Source organism: Myodes glareolus, chromosome 8 (assembly GCF_982192425.1).
Source record: "Myodes glareolus chromosome 8, mMyoGla1.1, whole genome shotgun sequence".
In the NCBI taxonomy this organism is placed as follows: Eukaryota; Metazoa; Chordata; class Mammalia; order Rodentia; family Cricetidae; genus Myodes; species Myodes glareolus.
The window spans coordinates 92,987,220-93,006,283 of NC_142033.1; the positions used below are offsets into that span (position 1 = coordinate 92,987,220).

At 45.5% G+C, this 19,064-nt stretch overlaps 1 protein-coding gene and 1 long non-coding RNA gene across 10 annotated transcripts in view; one reads left to right on the plus strand and one right to left on the minus strand.

Moving 5' to 3' along the window:
• Bcl11a (BCL11 transcription factor A) overlaps positions 1-19,064 on the plus strand; it is a 95,661-nt gene that overhangs the window by 1,068 nt on the left and 75,529 nt on the right. For 8 of the 9 annotated variants that reach the window (XM_085692285.2, XM_085692284.2, XM_085692286.2 and 5 more), the window contains exon 2: positions 6,241-6,570. In XM_085692285.2, the coding sequence (XP_085548411.1) occupies positions 6,241-6,570 (330 nt within the window). Of the gene's footprint in view, positions 1-1,695; positions 1,768-6,240; positions 6,571-19,064 lie in introns of those variants that run through there. The other variant, XM_048435377.3, reaches the window with a different exon arrangement.
• On the minus strand, positions 13,420-14,153 carry LOC146893960 (uncharacterized). The gene is made up of 2 exons (XR_015002846.2): positions 13,886-14,153; positions 13,420-13,778 (listed from the first exon to the last, which is right to left on the minus strand). It is a non-coding gene; the product is annotated as an uncharacterized LOC146893960 (long non-coding RNA).

Here is a 19,064-nt window from a genome sequence, read left to right on the forward strand (position 1 = left end):
AGTAGTCACCCCCACAATTGTACGAAAGTGGGACTGTAGAAGGGGGCCCCCCGGCGCTTCTCAGGCAGCCTAGTCCGGAGAGAGGGGCTGCAGCGCCTGGGAGAGCCGGGTGACCGGGAAGGACCGGAGTCGCGCCCGGCGCTGCTGTCTTTTGTTCCGGCCGGAGGTGGGTGTTTGTCCCGCCGCCTTTTGTGCGGGCTCCTCGCGCTTGCCCTCCTGCGCCGCCACCGCCGCCGAAGGGCAGGAGCAAGGGCCGAGTGAGGAGGCGGCCGGGGGCACGAGGGAGAGGGAGGGAGGGCGCACTAGCCGCCGCCGGCGGGTTGCCGTTGCCCGCCCCTCCTGGCTGAGCCCTGGAGGAGGCGAGGCGAAGACGCGTTAAAAAAAAAATTAAGTAACGCAAAAGAATGTACAATTCTTGCCCCCCAAAAGAAACCAAATGTTCCGCCAGTCGTATTTTTCATCGCTTTCCTGGGATTCGTCCACACACCCCCACCTCTTCAGAAATTCCACAATCTTTAATAGAGAAAAAAATAAAAGAAAAAAATAGAAAAAAATATCCCTAATACCCCTTCCCCAAGACCCCATCAAGTTGCAAACTTAGAGCGCCGGCGGCGTGGAGAGGGAGCGAGGAACTCCCTCCTCTTACTATTTTTTGGAAGATTTTCAAAAAAAGTGGAAGTGGATTTTGATTGGGAAAAATCTCGTGTCTGAATGTTTACAAGCACCGCGTGTGCGGGAGCCTCCTGCCAACAAACAGACAGAGGACCGAGCGCGCCGCGGCAGCCCCGGAGCAGGCGGCCGCAGCGGCTGGGCCTCGCCCGACCTCGCCGCGCCCCAGTCTGGAGTCGGGATCGCCCACCCGGCGCTCGCCGCCCACCCGCCAGGCACCGCGGCAGGCCACGCTGCGACTCCGCCAGCCCGGCCTGCGCTCCGGTCCGCCCCTAACACAATGCCCAGCTCTCACTCCGACCTCCCAGACAGCGAAAGCTGCTGGGTGAAACTCGGTTTTGCAAAACATTTTTATTTTGCCAAGCAACTGTAAAGGCGAGTTCTGATAGTCCCCCTCCACTCCACCCGGGGTACTCTTAGATTCCTCTTGTTCTTAACTCTAGACAGTCGGGAGGTTACCACGTGCTTTCTCTGCCCCCCCCCTCCCCAATCTAGCCAGTAGTCTTTTGGACCAAAGCAGTTGCCTGGCTAGGTTGAGAAGGGGGGCGGGGCAGGAAATAAATATGTTGAGTTTGCATTTTGGGGGTGCAGGGTCCCCTATTCAGCCGAGACCCACCTTTGGATTCTTGCCCTATACCCTGGGCCTGTCTTGCTCCGGGGTTTCTGTGAGCTTATGTAAGAGTGCTAGCGGCGGTGGTGATTATCTCCACCTGAAGGTGTGCTTACAGAAGCGGGTGGTGGGCACTTAGGAAAGTTTGAGTCCTGTAAGGAAAGGCGTGGAGCGCCCCCCGCCCAAATCCTCCTTTCATTTATGACTTAATTTTTGACCAAAGCTTGAAGGACCCCCCCTCTCCCATGTTCTCTTCTGCATTTGTTGAGGGAGGGGTGCTCATTAGGAATTGCTTTTTTCCCCCCTCTGGGCCCGGGAACTTGTCACACACTTCGGAAGCTCCCCCGCCCTGGCACGTTGCGGGGCCCTCCCTCTCCCCACCCCCGCGCATCTCTCCCTCGCCGCTCTCCCCCGCCCCCACTCCCACCGGCCGCGCCGGATACAGAGCAGACACGGCGCGCGACGGTGTGAAGTTACAGCCCGGCCAGGTACCGGCGGGAAGGAAGGGCAGTGTTCGCAGGACTCGGGAAAGCCGGGACTTTGGGACATTCGGAAGGATGCTATGGGGGCGCAAGGGACAGTCTGGGAGGCGCAGTCCGAACTGCTCAGTACTAACTCTCCTCCCACTTGGGTCCCTTGTGGGACTCTGCAGACTGGGAGGGTTAATCTCTGCTGTCCCGGGGAGGGACACTGGACTAGGAGGCCAGTTGAAGGGGTCTGTGCAGGGATCACTTCTTTGATTTTCTGGGTGCTCAGAGGGCAGGAACCTACCGGGTCCTATGACACCCCCCCCCCCCCCCCCCGTCCTAAGCTACGTGGACTGAATGAGCCATTTGGTCGCTAGGAGGCAGAACAAGATCAAGAAAAGCTTCGCGAACTTGAACCTGTACCAGAGCCTCCCCCCCACCCCCTGCCCGGCGTTTCTCGGCGGGGGAGGGACGAGCGTTGGGAGAGTGGGGGTGGGGGGCAACTAACGGTTAGGCAGAATTCCCTTTCTCCACCCCCCATTACCCTTTAGGTCTTTGTTCTTCATTTTGACTTAAAAAAATGCTTTTGGCTAGGGCAGTGGAGAAGCGCCGGGGCGCGCAGCCGACACCCCCACGTGCAAGGAGACCCGGCAACTCCACACTTCAGGGTCCTTTTAGGGAAGGCATTTTTGGTCTCGAGGAAAGGGGAGAGCGCTCTCGAGCTTAGAGGTCTGACTGAAAGCAGGGATATGGCAAGTTTGCCCTTGGCCTCTAGGTTCACTTTTTTCCACCCCCAGCCCGGCTCAGAGCGCAGGTTTCGGCGTCCACCGCAGGCTTACCGGACGGCTTGGCAACCCGACGCTCCCCCTCCCCGCCTCCTGCAGCTCTCGCCTGGAAGCCTGAAATCACAACAATAGTAATAGTTATCATCATAATGATGCGGGCTAGCAGCGTCATTAATAATGAATAACCGCGGTCGCCGCCTGGCGCGCACACGGTGCCCGGAATTACGGGCGAAACACATTTGCACAGATCTTTCAAAGTAAAAGTGTTAGCCTGTGCACACAGAATGAATTTCAGAACCCGCACTCGGGGTGTGCGCTATGAAACCAAGACTTGATCAGGTTTTCCAGCTCAGTTTTCCAAACCTTACTTCCTTTTCACCAACTAGTGGGTTCAGGGAGCCGGCGCTCGGCGGTAGCTCGGCTGAATGGGCGTGGAGGCAGCAGCCGAGTCCCCGGGCCACCCGTCGTCTCCAAGCTGGGACTGCGGGTCGCTGCTGCACGTGTTCGCTGTGCGCGCGGCCTGAGCCTGCAGCCAGGAAGGAGGCTGCTCGCTTTGTGCCGGGGAACCCGGGCGCCCAACTTCACTTTCTAAGCGGCCTACTCCCGCAGGGCCCCGGCCCCCAGCCTGTAGCCCTTGCCTTTGCTTTTGTTTCTTTCCTTTGCCTCTCTAATTTTTCAGCCTCGGTTTGCTTTATCGTGTTAAGAAAAGCCACTTGGAAAGCAAACTTGAAGACACAGCTCCCATTTCCCCCTCCCCCTTCCCCAGCAGTCCTGATTTCCTAGCCTTCTCTCAACATTTCTTATAAGGATTTTGACCCCTTCTTTTAATGTTTGCAACGGGGCTGGGGGAAGGAGGAGAGAAATAAACACAAATATATAAATATATCTCGATCTGCTGTCGCTGGGAGACTGAGACCCGTCCAGTCTATCTTGTAGAAAGCAGAAGCATTTCATTTTGTCTTCCTCCCCTTGTAGAGAGAATTCGCGGCTAATTATTGTGATTATTTCTCCACTCCCTTCCACTTCAATCGAGGACTCCCCGCTTTGTACCGAGTTAGGCCCGAGCTTAGAAAGGGTGGTATTGTGGAAGAGAATTAGGACAGAGTTGAATTGAAGGGAGGGGGTAAAATGGCTGAGGTTAGGAATGTTTTTAGGGAATGAGGAATTTGCATTAAAATACAGAGAAATTATCTGATGCCCAGAAAGGAAATGTTGATTGCCACTGAGAGAGGATGTCAATGCAAATCAGTAGGCTGCAGTAAGAGAATTGTATTTTCATATTTTCTTTGTGCCCCATTTGGTCCGATTTTTTTTAAAATGCAGCAGCAATAATAAAAACATGTTTTGATATTTGTCTGAACATTGCTAGCCAAATGTTTTTCAGGGAAACCGATGTTAAATGTATTTCATACATTAGGATATAATTCTTGTTAATTAGCAATAATTTACGTTAAGAGCATAGAAAATGTGGAGGTTACAGGTTTTATATCTGTACATTTGATCATCTTGTTATTTTCAAGAACTTTGCCTCCTATAAAATTAATTAGGTGAGATGTGGAGGTGTAATCAGCAACCTGTGAATTACCACTTCATTTCCTGGTTTTGATTGTAAATCAGTTCAGTCACTACGTTTAGAAGACTTTAACCGAGTCTGTTTTGTCCCGAATTACCTTTAACTGTTTGAGATCTAAGAGACTGTCCCCTCTGCTCCTAATACTGTTCCTAGATTCTGAAGTCCTTCAGGCCCCCGGAATAAAAATAACAACAACAACAAAGCCCCAAGTGAATCCTGATGATAGGATTTGCAAAAATGTTTTACCTTTAGTAGAACAATTTTTCCCCCCTGAGTCTTCCAGTCTCTCAACCCCAGAACTTGCAGCTAAACAACGACAGGGAAAAGGGCCACAGTTGCCTGTGCTCATTTAAAATACTTAATTCAAGCAGCAGAGTTCACGGGTCAGGACTTCCCCCTCCTGACTTGGTCAAAATGAAAGCAATTGGGAGAGAAACGACTGAGGACGCCATGCAGAGCAGCTCCCTTTGCCTCCTGTATCTGGAAAGCATACTTGCACGTTTTGTATTTGTCTTTTGATCAGGATGTTGGGCAAAGAAACATTTAAGTGCTTGCTTTGCCGTCTTCATTCGTAGGGAGATAACCTTCATATTCTCGTGATGACCTTATGTTAAATTAGGAGGCGCACCGAAGGCGAGCAATGATGACATGTCCTACTTGAGACAGGTGCAGCTTCGGCAGGACTCCCGCAATATTATTTCACCCAGCACATCTGGGAGTTACTCCAGATCTGCCCCCTCAGTATCTAGCCTGGGTAGGGTTGAAATAAATTTAACCTGAGTTCACTGGATTTTTGCACTTTATCAAAATCTGTTCCAATATTCTACACTCAAATTAAAATCTATTTTTTGATTCTCTGTGGCTTTAAGTTCATTAAATGTGAAATTGGCAGCTTGCTAAAGAAGGTCAGACTGATTAACTGTTTAAGACTTGTACGTTGTCTGCTTTGCTTTATTAACTGGCAGCATCTTGGACGTGTTTTGTAATTTGTGATTTTTTTTTTTTACATTTTAGTATTTTAAGATGGTATAAGCAAGATTTCCCAGCTCCCCTTTTTCCACTTGCAAGGTTAAAAAAAAATGATAGAAGTTGCTCAAATAGATGCTGGAGTTGTAAAGTTTTTTTTTTTTTTTTTTTTTTAAAAAAGGCAGACAGGAAAGAAAGCCACGTATATCTATCTACCTTGTTATAACACTGGCTGGTGATTGTGTGTGCAGAAATATCCCGTAATGAAGCATTTGGAGCCTGTTCAGAAAATTAGTCAACTTTGACTACATTAGGTGAAGCACCTTAGCTCAGAGGAAAGGATGCCCAGCCTTCTGATGTGTGAGCTTGGGAGTCCACTCTGAGTTTTATGTCATGGATGGCACCAAGTACCAACATGTTTAGAATATTTCAGACATTCTTCGGATTGGGGAAAAAAAACCCGACTAATTGGCTTATTTTCTTAAGTACTCAAGACTGTCTCATTTAGTGAATGTGTTTGAGAAGTGCCAGGGAATCTGATATTCCTTTGATTTCATGGAGTAGCTGAGAATGAGGACAGAAAGATTTTGGCGGTGTGAGACTCACTGCCTTGTGATGACTAGTTTGGTGGATGAAGTCACTTCCTTAGGGCTGCAGTGTGAGTGTGACACACTCCTGTGTGGCACAGCAGCCTTCTCTGCTGTGAGACCACGCGTGCACAGTTAGTGCACACATTCACAAAGGGTGTGTGGGCTCATTCACCTCTTCCAGTCTTGGGCCTAAGAGTTAACTTACTGTACGGAGGGGAAGCAAATTTGGTTTCAGTTCACGTTTTAAATGCAATTGTTAGTTAAGTTCTCCTTATATTGTGTTAACTATTAAGTCACATTCTTCTCGAAAAATTTACAGTGTGTGTGTTCTCTGGAGTTATTCAAGTCAGAGGGATTTCATTTAGACCATGATGGCCACTCTCATTGATCAATTAACTTGGCTATTGATACCTTCCACATCACATGTTGCCTATCACACTTTTTGAGGGGTGTTAGAAGGAGATTGCTGCGCATTCCTGTCTTAGGGTGGTGAGGTGGGGGTGGGGTTGAGCATGTATTTCCTCCCTTTCCTCTCCACACTGGCTCTCTAAGAATTGTGCTTTTCTTTCTTCAACTACAGCCGAACCTCTTGAAGCCATTCTTACAGATGATGAACCAGACCACGGCCCGTTGGGAGCTCCAGAAGGGGACCATGACCTCCTCACCTGTGGGCAGTGCCAGATGAACTTCCCATTGGGGGACATTCTTATTTTTATCGAGCACAAACGGAAACAATGCAATGGCAGCCTCTGCTTAGAAAAAGCTGTGGATAAGCCACCTTCCCCTTCACCACTTGAGATGAAAAAGGCATCCAATCCTGTGGAGGTTGGCATCCAGGTCACACCAGAGGATGACGATTGTCTATCAACGTCATCTAGAGGAATTTGCCCCAAACAGGAACACATAGCAGGTAATTGAGAAGCAAGGAGAAAAGCTGTTTGCATGCTTGCTTTTTCGTTTGCAGAGGTGTTGTAGGAGCAGGAAGGCATGCTCAAGTGCTGTCTGAATTTCTCCATGTGACTGTCCATGGAAGTCTTGTTAAAACCATCTTTCCTGTTGCTTCCATCCAGACTGCTGGAAATAATGTTTTCCGCACCTTACTGAGTCAGATGTAGGTGGGAACGTGTCACACACTTGACATCCTCTGCCTGGTGCTGACAGTACCAGATCTCTCTTTTGCCCCTTGCTTGCCCTTTTATTTTAATGTGTTGGACCTTACTACTCCTGCCTCAGTTTCCAGTGTCCACTTCTGGCCTGGTGATGTATATAAAATGCAAGGTAGCCATATAGGTATTGTGGTTGAGCCCATGGCTTGTCTGAAGGTTTGGAAGGAGTTAACTGAGTTCCAGGGCTAGCCTTGGATCCATACTGGCTGTCAGCCTGTATGGGGCTGTAATTAAACACAGCCCCGTGGTGGGATGACACGGTGACCTTGACTTTAAGATGCCATTTTCGACTGGCCAGGCCAGAGTAGAGAGGGCAGTTGCTGAAGCGCACAGACATGCTTACTCGAAAAGTTTAAGGGCATGTTGGAAATTTCAAAAGGTTGGTTTGACAGGAATGGCTGCTCCCTGCAGCCTGCCTCCTCAGCTCAGTGATAAATGCTTCTCAGTGCTCTTTCTTGTCTCTGATGTGGTTTTGACAGATGTATCTTGATTTTGTTTGTGGTTTACACAACCACATGTCATCCTTACAAATGTCCAGTACCGGCTCCACTGTTTCTTCTCTAGCCTAATGCAAAAAATTTCTTGAAAAAAAATGCATGCACATATTCAATAGCTCTCTCTCTCTCTCTCTCTCTCTCTCTCTCTCTCTCTCTGTTTTACCAAGGAGGTAGCTAGGTGTGTGGGTTTCTCAGCTGCTCCAGGGAAATGGAATTAAAAGCTAACAGAGGGACTTTAATTCCCTGCCCTAGTGGTAAACAGCAACACTAGGTAGTGGCTCTTAAAACACTGTTTGCTTTAGCACGTCAGACAAAGCAAAAGCAGATTCTGTGGTGACAGGCCTGCCTGCCACATCTGGGAGACAGTCTCTTTTTGCATTGCCCCCACTCTACAAAAGCAGGCCTGCTCATTTTTGGAAAGGCAGTGTAGATAGTCACAGGGCTTTTGGAACTTGTCTCTGAAATGGTTGGACCACAGAGTTGAACCATAATAGGTCAGTGATCCGGAGGGGATTAAATGGCATATCACCCTCACCCCTCTACAGCGACCCCCCCCCCCAAGTCTGGAATATGATCATTAAGATCAAGTGCGGCATTTTTTAATCTTTATTCTTTCTTTCTTCTTCTTTTTCTTTTTAATGCTTTCTGCAGTAATACTCAGGTATTTTCCTTTTAGTGAAGTAAGGACTCTGCTGCCAGAAAAGCTGCCTGTGTAGAGTGTTTTCCTAGACACCACCACATTGGGCTTCCGAGACACGAAGGTTAAGATTTTTATCCCCCACTCCCGTAGGATGTAGCAATGACCGTTTCCATGTGCTGGCTTGTGACTGGAAGGAAAATGCACAGAAGTGTAAGGCATGATTAATGAAGCAAGAGCAGGCGGAAGGGGATTTGTCGTCTTTGGAGATCCAAAGCCTTGCTAAATCACCAAATATGGAGTAAGGCTTGTGTGATGTAACATCGTATTTACATATCGAGCTGCTCGTTTAAAAGACAAAACACAGTGTCTGTCAGGCAGGAATTAAAACCACACGTATTCCTGAAGGCTTAAATAGGTTTCTTGGTTGCAGGTTAGCCAGTTTGAAAACCAGGGCCTCTGTATTTCGAAGCCAGATCTGAAGGCTGAGGAGAGCCGTATATATAGTTAGGGCTTTTTACTTGTGCTACCTGGATGCACCAGGAAAGAAATAGCCCTTAACCCGCTGGTTGCCATGATGATCCTGTGATATCTCAAAAACTAGTGTGATAGCAGAGTCTAAAGAAGCCAAAAGAAAAAAAAAAAAGGAAAAAGAGAAAAGCTGCAAATTTGAAATCTATTTCTAGGGGTGATGGTACATTGTTTCTCTGAAATGGGAAGCTCTCTCAGATACTCATTGAGTATGCACATGCCATTCAGGTGAGGGAAACCTTTCACGCAGGAATAATTGCAACATCTTGATTCCTTTCATTGTGCCTCCCCACCTATTTTTACCCTGGTACTGACTGAACATAAATAGCTTGGTCACATCTCCAAGTAAGATGTCAGGAGCTGGAATCATGACTTCTCGTAATCCACAGCAACGAATTAAGGGTTTCCTATAGCGAAATGAACGTTCTACCATGGCACATAAATTCTGATGCTCTGAACCTCAGGTACCCCCGAAGCGAGGTTCTGGAAAGGTGACTTGTACTCCCCACTGGTTCCTCCATACCAAGTCTACCAGGCTTCCCAACAGTAACCATTCAGTAGACGTCTGAACTGTGTCATAGGAGAGAAGCAGGGGTCTCTGTTGGGGAAGAAGTACACTGATGAATGTCTATAAGAATATGCTTGGCAGCTACATGAAAGACAGTCATTTAAGCATGTTGGGTAGGAGAGACTTTATGAAGTGATATAAGTCAGATTGGAGTTCAGTGTGTGCTCTGTGCCATTTTACAGGCAGGGAGCAGGAATGAAATCTCCCTAAGTAAAGCATAGAATTTGAGGGCTTTGAAACAGGGTAAGGTAGAATTCTGAAGGGCAGCAGTAAAGCAGCATTGCATGTGGGCTGTGCTCAGGGCTCCCAGAATTAACTGATGTGTGTGTTTGTTTGATTGATTTTGTTTCTTTCAGAATGTTTTTGCCTGATGACTAGATGGAATTGTGTTCTCATGTACCATGCATGTATGTTACCTAGTTCCATAGACAACGACCAAGCTGCATTTCCAATTTTGTTTAGCTGTTCAGAGCCTTATGTGGTTATTATCCACAGAGACTACTGGGACAGTCTTCACTTAACTGGCTATTATCAGCTTATATTGTGTGGTCCAGTTCATCGATATGCATGTCAAAAGCCCATTGACAGATAGGAGCAGCCTTGGACTGATGGAGCTTTCTGTATATTTTTTTTCAGTCTTTTATTTTATGATGAGTAAAATATTCATTGAAGATTTCACAGAAAAGGGCCCAACATTATCTCACAGTGTCGGTCTTGAAGTTTTGGCTCATTGCACCCGGGAATCTTTAAATTAGGATTAGCCTATCATAAAGTTAGCTTTTAGACCGAATGGGAGAGCAGAAATCTGCTAAGATGCAGGGCAGCCTGCTGCTCCTGATGGAACATTGTTTTTTTTTTTTTTTTCCCCTAGCATCTAGAATACAGACATTTTCACTGGGGTGCTTGGAACCATTCGCCTAGACAGAGCAACTGATCTGGCTAATGATATGCAAGACAGATTCTCTAATGAGCAGGGAAATATTAAAAGCAACTGTATTAGCATGTTACTTACAGGTAAACCAAGCGACACCATCCTGCTTTTCCGAATTTACAGAGCTAACTCCCCCTTCTCTTTGTACCCATTATCAATATTCTTTTCCTAGGCTAGATTGAACTGGAGGATGTGTTTGTGTATTAATTGTAAACGAGACTATAAATGACAGCGTTTTACTATGACTACTTATTTTTTATTTCTCTTTATTTGTATGGTTCTGAATAAAAAAAAATACTGATCTCTGAAGTCAACTTTCAGTGTGGCAGCAAAAACCGGAAAACACCACCCCATTCAAAGAAACAAATGTACTGGCAAATGTTTTATTTACCTTCAGAGTCCGTAGAGCAGAGGCGGTTGTTTTCTAACAAATACCTAGCATTTTCATAGGGAGGCCGTGTTTGTGAGGCCACTACCCACAGACTGATGTTCGTGGGGCTGGGAGTACTGTACACAAGCTGTATTTGTAAATAAGGCAGGGAAAGGTTGTGGACTGGCAGCTTGGATGTTTTGTCAAAGTACAATGTCAGAGGAACTCTAAGACACATTGTAAATAGAACTGTCACAGTGATTGCGCGATTGAGCCACAGAAGTGTCCTACAATGGTTGGCATTGTCAGAGGACTTTTGAAAGCTTAATTAAACACAGTGGCCCGCATGGCTGCTAAATTTACTTTGGAGCACCAAAAAAAAAAAAAAAAGGAAAAACAAAATCTAAAGCGTAGAAGACCCCAAAGATCTCAAAGTTCCTCTGATGTTACCCTCTGGGTGGCACAGAAAAGAGGCACCGTGCGTCTTCCAAGGGCGTCTTTCAGGAATAATAGTTTTGAGAATAGGTTCACGTGATATGGAGAAGCATCCTGTGTGTGATGTGGAGATTGTGTTCGTTCTGCTGTCTCCTGCTGTTACAGACAGTTAATGTAAAAATGGCCTTTTATTGGAAACACAAATATGTATTCACTTCAAGAAAAGAAGCAGAGGGGGACCAAGTTCCCCTCCCATGCTCTGTGTTTATCCTGTGAAAACTAAAACAAACCGACAAAAAACCCCAAGTGCTGTAATTTCTCGAATCAACCCATCCTTATTGTGGGGGCAGGTTGTGCACTCGCCTCTTAAGGGATCGGAAGTATGTTCTGCACACCTTCCTCCCAGGGAATGTGGCATTTAATTGTGGGGCTGTCCATGGGTTGGGAAATACAACTGGGCATAGGAAAAGGCCAGGCTGGGTCAGGACGGACACCTTCAGTTCAGAGAAGAGGCCAGTTGGATGCATATTAATGGCCCATTTTGGAGTCCTGGGAAGTCATTAATTTCACACGGTAGCTTCTGTATTTGGCCAATAAGGGAGAGATAGATTTGGGAGCATATAACAAACTCGGGATACAGATTTTCGATTTTCATGATGTCTTATTGGTGGTACTTAATAAAGGAAGAGACAAATGTGGTTTTGGACGACTGTCACTGAGGAGGCAAGTTTGGCTTTCCATGGGGGAAAAATATGAGGTTGAAGAGAGAAGGAAGGCCCCAGAAGATGCCCCTGGGTGGCGTACTGCCCTACCTGGGTTGGTCTGTTTGCGTCCTTTATCACACAAAGCAACCGTTTGAGACAGACTTCACTTCAAGCCCCTGCCTGCATTTGCATGTAGTAGTAGTAGCATCGTTCAGTAAAAAACACATAGCACCAAGCTGGACCCAGGCTGGCACCTTGCCACAGTTTAGCGTGAGATTGAATCACCAAGGATCTTTAGTGCCTTTCTGCAGGTTCAGATTTCATTTGGGTCATGGCTATGTCAGCAGTGGTGCTACTTCAAAGACAAAATGTATTTTTAAACGTAGGGTCCATTTTTAATATTTCAAATCAAACAGGCTTTTATTTTATGTGTCAATTTGGAGGACATAGTAAAGTTTATAAAATATGTGCAGACTATATAATTTAATGGAGAATGACCAGTATTTTTATTTGTATAATACAAATAGAAAATTGACCATTGTACCTCTGCTGTGTTCCTTTTGCGGCCCAGGTAAATCAGCACTATTAAACTGCTTTTCCCTTTTACTGCCAGGGTATGGAGCCCTGGCCAATATCTGTAAATTTACCTTTGTAATTTGCCATGTAGTTTTTACAACAATGACCTAATTAATTTGAGCACGAACCATATTATTGCTACTGGAGTCATTTTCTGTCACAAACTTAATTTCCAGGAAACGCAACCTGACGAATAAGAATTCTTTAGCTCTCCACATGTGTTCTCTGAGACCAAAGGCAAATTTAAAATAATAACAATACTAAAATGCCAGCATTATTAAAGCCAGTATGCTTGATGCCAAGCTCAATTTGAAGCCAGTAAACATCAGACTGTATTTCTAATCAGTTTTAGAATGTGACGTATTCCATATTAGGTTCACTGGAATCCGTCTCCCTGCTTTTTACTGGCCAGCTGCACACTCCCTATGCATTTTAAAACATTTCAGCAAAGGATTTTGCTGTTCTTAGCAGGGTTAGTAACTTGGGGTCTATTTCTGAGCTCATTCGTCATTCTGCGATGGCATTGAGTTAGGTTGGCAAGGGAAGGATTTGAGGCATGGGGGGTGGCGAGGTCACTTCTGATCCCAGCAGGGAATAGGTGAGCTTCATTTGCCTTTACAATAGGCGCACAGTTACTGCACCTTGGAGGGGCTCTCAGGTGCCGCTCAGATGGGCGCATGTAAATGCCCTGTCAGATGTGGAGTCGGAATATTAATGCTTCTTCCACCACTGCACCATAATAAAGCTGTACACAGCAAGCTTAATATGCAGCTAGTCTGGGGGATTGTATAAACTTAGATAGCCCAGTGTGAGCGACAGCAATGGAAGAATGCTCTCAATGCCACAGTTCCCATCCTGTTCTCTTTTGATCTGTAGCAAAATGGAAACATCATCCCCTCCTCCTCTCAGAGTTGTCTCCCCAACTTGACCACCCCCCAGTCCGCCACCAGTTAGCCAGTTAGTTGGTTTGATTTTTTTTTTTTTTTGCATGTGCTGGTATGGAGAAATGCGACGTAATTTGTTTCATATGGTTAATTACAGGCGTTTGAATATTTAACATTTTAAATAGCCACAGTTCCAGCTTTTACTGTTAAAAGTATGTGATTTGAACAAAGGGATTACAGTGTAAATATTTGTGGTGATTTGCAACACCCTTTCCCCCCATTAAACACACACACACACACACACACACACACACACACACACACACACGTGTGCGCCCCCACCCCCACACTGCCAATTTCAGGACTCTGCACCTTTATTTATACTTCTCTTTGAAAACCTTCTCTCAATTGGAGCTCCATTAAAATATTTTTTTCATTATATTTTTGAGTCTGCTATTGCTTGAGGTTTTATAGAGAATTTTTATAATGTGTTCGTTTAACAGAATCAACAGCTGTCAGAACCAGTTGTGGTAAATCCACCAAACATACAAAGAAAAATACACACGTTTCCTGAAACAAAACACTTGGAAAAATAAACGGGCAGAACTGGCGAATTCGAAGTTTGTCGACAGGGAGCCGAGGTGGCTCATCTCTGAGTCGCCCCAGAGACCCAGCAGTCTGATGCAACACTGCTGAAGGGTTACTTGAACAGGTTGTTCCTCTAAGGTGCTGGGCTGTGTGCAGCTGACACGCACCAGAGGTAGGCTGGGCCTTCCATGGCCTCCCCTGGTCCTCCCTCCTTCCTCCTTCTTGATCCACCTAGATAGACAAAGTACCAAGTTCTTAGAGTGCTAAACAACACATTATACTCACCTAGAGGTGAGATGATCGGGTGGAGACTTGTGTAAAAGAGGTGAGAAAGGCACCTTGCACACCATTTTCTGGACAGGGTTGGCAGCGTGTTGTTCAGAACCAAATCGGTCTCCGCCAGGCAATTCCCAGTGGGGCCCTGGAGCAGGTATGTTGACGAAGGGGATACCTGGGGACTTCTGGCCACTCACAATGAGTTTTTGTTTGTGTTCTTACTGTCGTTAACATTGTTGAAGAACAATTACATCTACAATTTGATCATGCTTTTAGATAGAGGTAAATCCACCAATTGAGAGCTCCCATGAAAATCAGGCACGGACTGTCTGAGAGAGCAGAGGAGGCTTTCACAACAGCCACAGGTGCTGCTGACCCCACCCCTTCTTCCGTTTTCTTCCTGAACTTTCTAAAACTCACAGGGACCCCGCCCACTAAGCACAGGGCACTGAATTTTACATTCCTTAGTCGTTCATTTTCTTGATGTGTAATGATGCATTGAAGAATGCTGAAGAAAAAAAAATCGCATCTGCTGATTTTTTTTTTTCGAGAAATAAGATTCTTACCTGGGGGGGGAGCACAGTGCTTGGCTGGCTGAATCTGACTTTTTATGTTCCACAGACAGGACATCTCACTGGACAAAAGAAGGCAGCCTCCCCACATCCTGACTCTAGGAATATCATGATTTCATGGCCTGCTTACATTTAAGGGGCCAACCATAATGAACCATTTTCCCGCCTATTTTAACTCCTGCCCCAGCCAAAACTCCTTTGTGTTTACAGTTAAAATACTGCATTAACCAGTGTTAAAATTCCAATCTCAGGAGTTTCTCCTACTTCATCCCACCTTAAGATTTTTTTTTTAAAAAAAAAATTATTCTTTTACATTTAAAAGTGAGCACGAACTATCGAAGAATGATTTTAAGGCTGAACATTTTTAATAATAAATCGTAACCTTCTCATGTTATGTTTTTGTTATGTTAAGGGGAAAAAATCAATAAGGAAAAATTTAATTCTGATAAAGATACTCTTGGATCTTTGAAAACAACTGCTGTCCTTTTAACTAAAACATTTGAGCAGCTTCAAAGACCATGTATTTCTTCTGATCTCGGAGCTGTGTGACTGGTAGCAAGCAGGAAAAAAAAAAAAAGCCCGCCTTATTCTACATACAAGTGGATTGCTTAACAAGTCAGCACAGACACGTACTTGTTTGTACAATAGAGATAAAAATTCCAGTATAAAAATAATTCAACTGCTGACAGCAGGCATTGTCGTTGGACCTGTCTTTTGTGCTGGTCCCAGCTCTGGGCCCTCCTCCCTTGCTATCTGCTTGGGGCAGCCTGCTGCCTGTAGGCTCCTGACCACAAGTTAATCGCTATATATTAAGCGTATAGGTATTGTATTTAAAGAGGACTATCCCAAGTCCCGTATATATTTCAGTCTCCTGTGTGAATGGCCAGCAGGGGCATGGTAGGCAAAGGCTCTCATCGGGAAAATGACACCAAGGCAGTTAAAAGAAATTTGGCCTTCAAGTTCCATTTGCCCTGCAATGTAGCATCAGTCTCTAAACTTTTGTCTTTAATCTAATTCTGATTTACCCTGTCACATCCCATGCCAGCACTCACTCAACTCTGCTCATGTAGAGTAACATTGGTGTCAAAGAGAATTGGTCAGGACTGGGGACCTGTGGCTCATTCAGAAGGTTGTGGATGAAGGTTCCATCCAGCCCCGCGTCCCCTCCTTTCTGATACACATTACAATGTGGCTACCGGTAAGGCTGGGCCTGCTAATATGGAGCCTGGGAACCAGGATGAGAACACAAGGTTTCCCACCTGCCCCCCTCTTTTTTACTTCACAATGCACCCACATTTTTGGTAAGATTGACTATCTCAGACGCCTGAGGTGGTGGTGAGGGGTAGGGTGGGGAAAGAGTGACAGAGAGAGCCATTACTGTAATATTTTTCGATAGTTTAAAGAAACCCCCACAGCATAGATCCTCTGGGGGCCGGCACTGGAGCTTCCAGCATGGACATGTGGTCCTTTGAAAGCTGCTATTCTCAGTATGGCTTGTCCACCAGCTGGGGCAGGACTCGAACATACTTGCACCTTGGGTGGGGTATGTGGGGTGCAGGAAGAGCAGTGCCCTGGGAATTCTGCCACTAGGCTTTTTTTAAATGTCGGAAGGTTAGCGAGGTGTCAGCAGGCAAGGAGAGGCTTCTCCAGACTGGTAATTGGGAAGCATGAAAATCCAAATTCCCACGATACTTTCCACTGTCTGGGGTGGGCTGCTGCTGCTGGTGGGTGCACACACAACTTTCTGAATGTCAGCTGATGTCTGCGTGACCCTTTCCTCTTGAATTAAGTGCTGCCTGTGCAGAATGGGGGCAGTCGGGACGACAAATACCAAAGGACAGGATGTTCGCTCCCAGAAGTAAACCAGACAGTGTTGTCTCCCTCCTTTCCCATTTCTTTGCCTTCTTGCTCTCTTCCCTTTGGAAGCAGGAACTTCTAAACGGCATGCCACTCCAAGCCGATGAAAAAGCTGTTTTTCTACCGCAGTGGATGTTTACACAGGAGAGGCAACTTGAGGGGGAAAGGCTTTCTGGGAGGGCGGGGGCGGGGGCGGCGGCGCGTGGTGATCGTTGCTGTTGGAGGACTGTGTAGTGTTGCCTGTGAGCAACTCTGGGCTGTTTTTGATAAATTACCATGTTTAGAGATACGTTTGGCTCTTAAGGGCTTAGTTTTATGAACAAAGTCCGGAACGATGTTTGCAGTCTCTGTCTGTCTCTTAGCCCCTTTGGCTTGACTAGAGGCTCTATGTTTAGTTTAAGCTCAGTCTGGAAGATATAACAATTTTGCATTAAAAAAATGAGGAAATCATAGGAAGAAAAACCCTTTGCTTTTTGGATGAATCTTACTGATAATTTGCTAAAGCTCATTTGAATTTTAAGCACTTCTTTAATCTTCAAAGGCTAAATTGCTTTATGAATATGCATGGTGTGGGCAGACTTCAGTTCATTACCTAGTTGTAAATTCTAATGACCATTAGGTCCTTCCAGTAATTGCGAATTGTTTTGCATTTTTGATTGGCCTATTAACATGTACATTCGGTGCACATCAGGCTGGCCTGTCAGCCTGCTGAAGGAGAAAAAAAAGGTGAAAATTGTTTATAACACCAAGATTCTTAGATTTTCAATCTTGCAAAATTGATGATGTAAAAAAATTAAAGCAGTGTTTTTTCTTCTCAAGATTGAAAGTTCACCAAGAGATTTGACATATTTAATTTACATGATGACTTTGCACTCCTTCATTAATGCAATTTGCATATGAAGCTGTTGTTAATCACTTTTGATCATGTTTTGTGTATTAGCTGCCTCAGTGGCTCTCCTCCTCAGATGCCCCAGCAGAAAGGAGCAAAATGATGCATCTTCTTGCCAAGTTTCCTGTAGTGGATTGAGGAATTAGAAGTCTAACCTTGAGGAATTACATATGCTTTATCCTTTTTCTTTTAACGTTAAGTACAGTTTGTGGACGTGTTGCCTGGAAGTTGTTCTCATGTGGGGAGAAGACTGTAAAATGTAAGTGTGTGACGGAGGCACGTCCAGACACACACTCGAGTATGGATGGAACGCCTCTGTTCTCCCCAGACGCAGTTGGGCAGCTCCATTGTTAGTGGTTTGATGGCAGGGAGGTCTGGATGTTTCAGCGCTGTGACATCAGGTTCCCCGTTTGGAAGGAAGAAAGCTACATGGAATGGTGCTTTGGCTCCTTTAAAATAAACGCCTGCACCTCAGCTGTGTCTGGGAACTGGGCTAGGATGGCTCTTTTATCCTGGAGGTTCAGGAAGTCTTCTGGTCTGAGCTCCATTGTATCTTCTAGTTGCCAAAGTGAAGGGGGGGGGGGTTTAGATACCCCTGTGCCTCCCTCCAGGTGTATGAGGGACCTGCCTGTGAAAACAAGGCATTAACTAACGGTTTCCGATTCTTGAGAGCCTGTGATGTTGGTGCTGGTTTTGCTGGGGAATAGCCTCTGCTGTATTATTGATGCTCGTCTTTGGTTTATGGGTTTACCACTGGTTAACAAGCAGAATCAGAACACAGGCACTGATATTCTGATTAAAAGGAATGTTTAATGAAAGAAAATAAATTGTGATGGAGAATGAACAGTGTATAAGAAACAACTATAATTTTAACCTCTGAGGGCTCTAGCCTTGCCCTCCTGTGCCTCCCATCCATACCATGCTAAAAGCATGCTTCAGTTCAAAGTTGTTAATATTCATCTGGGAAACAGTATCCAGAACACAAATAAATTATTAAGTGCATGAACTTTTTAGGCAGTAAGATGAACTGATGGGGTCCATCTGTGAGATGCAGGGGCTTTTTATTTGTGTGTGTTGAACGATTCTGCCCTCTCCGACTTCACAGCCTTTGGTCTCCGGCCAACTGCATGCATAATTGATTCCACACGCACTATCATTTTCTTGATGTAATTGCTTTACTAAGATATGATGAAATCTAATGGATAATTTGCTATTTGAAAATGGGCAAAAAAATCTTCATATTTTTATGTTGAGGTGAGAGGGGAGAGGAGGGGGGTGTTCAGCTGACCCAACATTTAAGAAAACAAAACAAAATGGACTAGAGTAACTTGGACACGCTGCTTCGGTATGGTTGCCTGTGGGTAGGAGGTCTTTGTGACATGTGGAAGCCAGTGTGTGAATCTCTCTGCCTCTCTCTCTCTCTCTCTCTCTCTCTCTCTCTCTCTCTCCTTTCTTCTCTCCAAGCCCCTTCTTTCCTTCTCTCTGTCTTTCCCCGCAAACTTTACAAGAGAAGGATCCTAGCAAGGTAGAGGTAAACAGTTTGGTCACCGCGGCCTTATTATTCAGTCTATCCAGGAGTTTTGCCATGTCGGTTTATTTAACTTCCTGGAATGTAAATACTGACAGCCCTAGAAGCGGTAAGAAAGATGACAGCATTAGAGTTAAAAACGTGAGCGTGGAGTAGCTGTGTTTTCCACCCGGCTATAATAACACTTTACATTGAAACATAGTGGTGAGTCGAATCCGACTGGAAACTTGTGCTTATATGGAGTCCAGATTTCCTTCTGCTAGATTGGCATGATCTAGTGTACCCAGGGTGGATTGTTATGTAATGGAGACACTGCATAAATGTCAGCACACAAATGAGTCTGCAGGAAGTCAGTGAAAAGTATTAGAATTTCTTAAATCACCATTACATTTTGT